The sequence below is a fragment of the Abramis brama genome (assembly GCF_963993115.1).
Source record: "Abramis brama genome assembly, chromosome: 11".
In the NCBI taxonomy this organism is placed as follows: domain Eukaryota; kingdom Metazoa; phylum Chordata; class Actinopteri; order Cypriniformes; family Leuciscidae; genus Abramis; species Abramis brama.
Window position 1 is genome coordinate 15,208,222 of NC_139973.1, and position 7,330 is coordinate 15,215,551.

The window sequence follows — 7,330 nt, forward strand, 5'->3', positions numbered from 1 at the left end:
GCGTCGTCGCAGTTTTATGACAGCCGTGTTTTGGTGTGAAGATGGCTGAACGTGAAGCGCTAAAGAGAGAAATAGAGGAGCTGCAAAGTAAGTGTGATATTTTATTTATATATCGCTCTTTTAGCGTAATTCAACAGTGGTTTCAGCATTTCCCCAAACCCTATGTTCGTTATTAGCCACATTTAAAGGAGGGTTCAGTAACAGTGTGGCTGATCTAACGGTTTTCACTAAAGCTAACTTAACTGTACTGTGCCTGGAGGAACACCCTTTGAGATGTTTATGTTTTTCTTTTCCATATGTTGATTTTCATTGTCCTCGCTGTTGGTAGTTATTTGCTGTAGAACAGATTCAGAAACTATACAGGGCAGTGGCAGAAACGACAGTGACACATGTCCCTTAAAAAAAATATGATGAATGTCTCTGTTCGTTTCTGTTATTAACATTTGGTATTTTTAATAATATTCTATTCTTTATAGTATTGTCTTCAGATTTCTGTCACATGTATTTGCTTTCTTGGTAGCTGTTGAATATGTAGCTAATATAAAATAGTTTTGATGAAACATTAATGGTTGAAAACGATGATCTCCTAAATTTGCAAACTTTGAAACCACAATTACATCAAAATTTCTTGCCACATATAAGGCAAGGTATAGACCTTTAGCAAAATTAATCCAAAATATTCTAGCAGAGTGTTTATTGGCTTATGATTTATGCATATATTTTATCATTTTGGTTTAATGATTACATATGCTCTGCATTTGATTTTGTAGTTATCAAGTATACTATTTTACAAAGTTGAAATTCATTTTAAGTATTTAGCATAAATTGATAGTTTACAAAAATTGCCATTGAAAATGGAAAGATACCATTGAAAAATCTATTCCAGGATATATATCTTGCATTGACTGAAGTTTATATTGTATCTTGTATATCTTGTCAGTTGAGCTTGAGTTTAATCTCATGACTTTGAATGACATCTAATTTCACACTTCTTGACTTTCCAGACCTCATTAATGACTATAAAAGCACTCACGGTGACATTCCCTCAAGCTCTGCCCAGTGGGATCATGCCAGACACGGTTCAAGGAGGGGCCAGAGTCAGGGTCATGCCTCACATTACACACAGTCATGTTCATCAATGCCACAGCCGTATGTGCCTCATTCTTCTGGCAGCTGGAGGAAAACATACTCCCTTAACAACAAGACAAACAAGGCCGTTGGGAGTCATGAGTCTCACTCAGCTCTGGACCACCTGAACCAGCCTCCTCACCGCATCGCTACATCTGGAGCCACTGCTACTGGGGAGGATGTTGGACTTGTTGGGAATAACAGTGTTTTATTTAAAAAGTTGACAACAGAACAAACGAAGAGTAAATCTGCAACATATTCGCTCGGTGTCCAAAGTGATACTTCAAAGGAGAGGAAAAGTGACGCCAGTGGAAAAAGGACTGTGCTTATATCTGCAACTGAAAAAAACGATCATGGCTGTTCATCTACCAATGAATTAACTGACTCGACTTTAGCATCAGAGGAAGGAAGATCAAGGAAGATAAAACCCACTTTTAAATCATCCTCAGCTGTGAACAATCCCTCTATCCCTTCAACTGTTAAACTTCCTGCTCAAATTCAAGTCAAACCACACCTCCCCACTGCTGCCATATCCAATAGGACTGTCGTATTGTCATCAGCCAATAAAGATTCTTCTATGGCTTCTTCTACTTCTAACCTTCAGTCTCCGGCTTCATTGAGTCCCACAAAGCTCCTTCAGTCTCAGGCTTCATTGAGTCCCACAAAGCTCCTTCAGTCTCAGGCTTCATTGAGTCCCACAAAGCTCTTTCAGTCTCAGGCTTCATTGAGTCCCACAAAGCTCCTTCAGTCTCAGGCTTCCTTGAGTCCCGCAAAGCCCCAGCTTAAGCTAGACTCAACTCAGACACGTATAGCCTCGCCATGCCGTAAGAAATCTCGGTTTACTTGGGTGAAAAACCAAGAGATGGTAAACATAAAAAGCACACCTAAGCCATTGAATTCTCTCTCCCCAGCCACTGAATCCTCTCCTGGGACAGCCACTGTCAGAAGAGTCTCCAGCGCCAACAAGAGGGTGTCTCGCAAGCCTTTGTCTCTTTCCCTTGGAGATCCTAAGACCTCAAAGTACACATGGGTGTCTTCATCTTGTTCCCTGTCAACAGCTGGGAAAACAATCACTTCAACGAAAATGCTACGCAAGCCTCTTTCACCCAAATCTCTTAAAATCCCTGTAAGAACCTCTCAAGGTGGACTGGAGGGACCCAAAAAAGAAAAGAGATACGGCACAACCTCGACAACTTCATCCAAAAAATCTAGAGCTGGGGGTGCTACTACTACATCCCATGCTGGACATACTAGCCGCTATCGCTGGAAGGCGGCTGGACAAAATGCGACAGCAAATGCATCTAGCTCAACTTCTAGGACTACCCATAAGAGCACAGTGTATCGATGGACCGCTAATAAGAATGCTCAAAAGGGGGAAAAGGGATCTGCTGTGTCCTCAAGCTCAGCCCGCATTAACCCTACTACCACTCCGCTGTCAGCTGGTGCCTTCAAGCTCAGGAGCCAAACCAAGATCATCAGAAAATCTGTTAGCAAGTGAGTTCTGCTTTAAGGCCAGTTCACACTGCACCGACAGACGCCAACCAGTTGCAACAGACACATAGTCTGGTTTTGTTGGATCAGTGTTTTACACTTGTCGGTGTCTGTTGCCATTGGTTGGTGCTTGTTTTTACTGTTTGTCGTGTCGTGAAGTATCTGAGGGGGCGTTTACCCTACAGCGTTTTTAACTAAAAACCAAAAACTTTTTATGCGTTTGGCCATTCATTAACACGACAGTTCTGGGGCCTGAAAACACAAACTTTTGAAAACGGGTTTCAAAGTGCAAGTTTTCAAAAATTATACCATTATACCGTTTCCTTAAAGCAACACTAAGGAACATTTTTTACCTTAAAATAATGTTTCCAAAATCGTGGTTCATCAAGTCGTAACAGGGTGAAAGGCACTTCTGGATTCACTTTGCAGCCCTATATCTGCTATAACCACACTATGCAAGTTTGCCAAACCGGGTCGCGTTTCTGTAGTTCGAATGAGACATAAGAAGACTACAAATTTGACTTGCTTTACGTCAAGCGTTACAATAGTCATTATTTAGTTTTCCTTCGTTTCTGATGTCGCAATACATCATACTTTCATGAAATCATGCAACATACTCTACCTTGTCAGTGGACATCGTTCATTCCAAAGCCGGTGCGAGATAAACAGCGAGTGTGCGTGCGACAGTAGGCTGCGAAATTATTTACGACAGCGGTAATGGACAATTCCGCTTCCAACCTGTAGGGCGACCGAAGAGGAAAAGTTCCTTAGTGTTGCTTTAAACTACAAAATCGCGAAATTGTGAAATCAGAAAAGCGAATTTCATTCTATAGGTGCATAGTGTTTCTTTACAAAGTGACATCGCCAACTACTGGCCTGGCATGCATATGGCGTTTTTAGTCGTTTTTGCGGATCTGTGTGAACGGGGTTCATTTTGACAACATTGTTGTCTCTATGCGCAAAAACGCAAAGGAAAAACCTTTCCATTTTTAGTACATCATTGTTGTTTAAACGTACCTTGAGAAATTACGAGCTACAATCTGGTGATTGTCTGCGTTTGTCAGCGTCTGTTGGTGCAGTGTGAATCGGCCTTTAAGATTGGAATGGAATGTTCCATAATGTGGGATGTTATGAATAATTTTAGAGATGCACCGATATAAAAATTCTGGTGGCCTGATACTATAAACAGATAATTATTTTCATGTTATGTCCAATATCTGCTAAATGCCTGATATTAAAAATGTTATACTATTTGACAAAAAAAAAAAAAAAAAAAAACGCTTAAAAAACTTAAATCAATTGTTTTAAATGCTACAGATACCATTGCAATGTACAGTATGAACAATTATTTGACTGTTAGTAAACTTTATTTACTTTAACTATAAAATTGAAAACCTTATATAATATAAAAAATTATATATATATATATATATTTTTTTTTTTTAAATATATATATATATAAATCTATAAATATTTCATAGGCTGCACTTTGTGAATACAGTCTCTATAATTAGAGTTTTTACAAATTCTAAACGTATTTTGCAACATATTTTATCAAAAAGTGCGGAAACCCTGTGTATTATATGACCCCTTTAAAGTCTGAAATGATTATTAGTTGCAAATGTCACAGCTGGTGGCAGTATTGTTCTTAAAATGTCCTCTAGATGGCAGCATATAGTGTTTTAAATTTATTTTGCACTTCAATTGAACAAACTAAGGATACACTTATTTTTGTACTGACTTTTGTAACATAATAAAAATCATAATTTTTTTTACAGGAATTCTTACAGCATTTAATGCATGTTTGTCTATATGCAGTCCCTCCTTAGAGAGAAGATACAGCCCTATTGTGCAGACTATAAGGAGCCGGTATTCTTTGTGGAGGCGGACACATGCTCAGGTGAAGAGTCCAACCAATGCCAGGCGAGCACAGCCCAAAGTGCTGGTTTCATTTGGCAGACACAAGCTCCGCCGCCTCTCTCTCAACGCCACCTCATTAGCGACCTCAAGATCAGGTCAGTTACTATGACTGCACATTCACAAAATGCTTTGCAACTCTCAAAACGCAATGCAACTTTACCTCTGCCTTTTTAAATGAACAGATTGTTTTTACCCCCTCTGTGACTAATAGGCTTAATTAGTAATTAACGAAAACAATCTCTGGAAAATTAATTATCGCTGCTTTGTTTATATTCCTCTGAGAGGGGTTGAGATGTACCCTTGGAAACACAAACCTTCAGCATAGATTAACTGTACACTGGGGGGTACTGTTGTGAAAATAAAGTCTTAAATAGATAGCATGGAAATCTTTGCTTCTTCCTGTCCATCTCAGAGACTTGCCTGCACTGTCTAGATCACAGAGTGCCCTCATGTCTGACCCTAGAATATAACACATTTTTCAAATTGTTATTTTTTTTACATAACAATGTTTTTTCTTCTAATTTGTGATTTTAATTAGTTCAATATATCCCTATGGATATACCAGGCATTTGCTTACCCTTTTATTTTTCTTACTACTTATGCATTTCTATTGTCTAAAATACACTACTCAACTTTTGCCCAGATTTTGTCATAATTTGCATTCTGGACATAAAGACAGAGCCAGTCTTCAGATTTGGGGCAGTCTGTATTTGACAAATCTTGCAAGAAAATTGCATAGTATGGTCACAGGCTTGAGTTCTATCCAGCCGATTTTATAACACATTCATTGCTTTTGTCGCATGTTTCCACGTGAGTTTGAATGAAAAGTCTGGTAGTGTGTGATCGTTAGTTGTTTAATGTATAATGCCCATTTAACTCTAACAATTTACAAAGCCAGGAAGTGTACAAAGCCTAGAGTTTAAAAACTGTTCAGATTTTAAATGTTGTGTAGCACGTTCCTGCCTTTAGAGTGAGCATTGGTGGGAACTAGGTAGTACTTGGATGTTCGGATTTGATCAGAGGTGGTAATGGGCTTTGTGAGCCATTATATTATAATTTATGACTAGGCTTGCATTGAATATTGTGCATTATTAATTCACAACTTCTCTACCATTGGTAGCTTTTGAACTGCAAATGTCTGGCTTTTAACAGTCTTTAAAACTGTTTAACACATGTGACCGTATTTAGTCTCTGCAGAGGTTTTTCTTTTGTCTGACATCTCCTAAAAGGCGAATATCATGAATTAAGTCTATTGTCTGACCAACAGAGGGCAGCATGATCTCAACAGCCTGATTGGTTTAAAAGGGAGTAGGTTTGGGTGTGATGGCCCGTATCCGCTGGGGATAGGAGGAGTTAATTAATTGCCCAATCGGGCCGTGATGGTGTACATGTGCCGATAGCGGGTAATTTGCAGCAGTGGCTCGCCGTATACGGCTACACTATCAAACCCTGCCAGCGCTCTCGCTCAGTAGATAAAAAGGAGCTAATGCGTAATTATCCCTTTGCAAATTGGATTGTTTTAACGAACTGGAGAATATAAGCCCAACCTGATGGAAAGCAATCACTGTTTTTACAGCCAACTCCACCCCATCCCTATGAAGGCAAACCGACAATCTCACTGTATTCTGTTTCTGCGCACATTAGAGTGTCAGTATCACTGCCTTCCTTTTCTATACCTGTAAATTTGCCTATGTCTCTCTGATATTATTGCCACCAAGGTCTTGAAATAGGAAGTTTTGTCTTGTTCCATTCCAGCCAGGTGATGCATCTTTTTGGTTGGATATGAAGAGAGAGGGGCGAGCGGGAAAGACAGGGCGGGTGATGGAGGGGTTAGCCAGAGGGACTCTGTGCAGGAGATAAGAGTGGCTAATAAAGAGCAAATTGAATTACTAATGAGGAGAAAGAGGGCAGCCGCGTTAAAAACCACCACTAACTGCCTCTCCTCACTGCCATGGCCACTGCCGCGTGACATCTCTTAATTCCTTCTCTGATGAGTGCCCACCACATGTCTCTCTCTCTCTCTCTCTCTCTCACTCCCTCCCTCTCTATCTGTTTACCGAGGCTGGTTGGTTATCTGTTGGGGGATTTAAAGGGGCATAAACCTAAGTGAGCAGTTAGGAGCGTAATGAATTGCGGGCAGGGGAGAAGCGCCTCGATAATCCCATAAAATAGATAAATGACAGAACACAATAGTGGGGAGATGAGAGGGAGGGAGAAAAGGAGAAGAGAGGAAATGAAGCCGCCTGAAGCGTCTCAACAGAATTTTGGCTTAGGACTCTTGAGGGTTCATACACAAATAAGGGCAACTTAGTGTGCACTGATTTGTCTTCACTCCCTACAGAACAGCTTCATATATTTGTGGATACATTTACATCCTTAGTTACAAGGTCTTCCCATGGTTTGCTGTGGCTATTAGGGATGCTCCGAAATTTTAGCCGCCGAAAATTGCATTTTTGGTTTTTGACCGAAAGAAAAAAAGGCCAAAAATATGAGCCGGAAATATATCCCGGCCCTCAGTATTCAGCGCTCAAGTTTCACTCTCGTGCAGCATTTTTGGTAACTTTGCAAGCGGCACCACTTCTGAAGATGCACAAAATAAAATTCCACAGAAAGTGGTGAAGTCAAGCAGTGACACACAGATCGTTAACGGCGGGTCCTTGTGGTAATTACAGTATGTGGACAGGAAATCCAAACGCTCATCATCTATCAACCTCAAATATGGCTTATCATTTGAAACATGCAAGTAGTAGCAACTTTACATGGGCGCTCACTCTAACGTTAACCTAGATTA

The 7,330-nt window shown here is 40.1% G+C and overlaps 1 protein-coding gene across 1 annotated transcript in view; it reads left to right on the forward strand.

The window, feature by feature from the left end:
* Nucleotides 1–11: 11 nt before the first annotated feature.
* zc3h3 (zinc finger CCCH-type containing 3) overlaps nt 12–7,330 on the forward strand; it is a 78,325-nt gene continuing 71,006 nt past the window's right edge. The window contains exons 1-3 of the mRNA XM_084129355.1: nt 12–87; nt 1,005–2,622; nt 4,438–4,634. Coding sequence (XP_083985481.1) covers nt 42–87; nt 1,005–2,622; nt 4,438–4,634 — 1,861 coding nt within the window. The 5' untranslated portion in view covers nt 12–41. The remainder of the gene's footprint in view (nt 88–1,004; nt 2,623–4,437; nt 4,635–7,330) is intronic.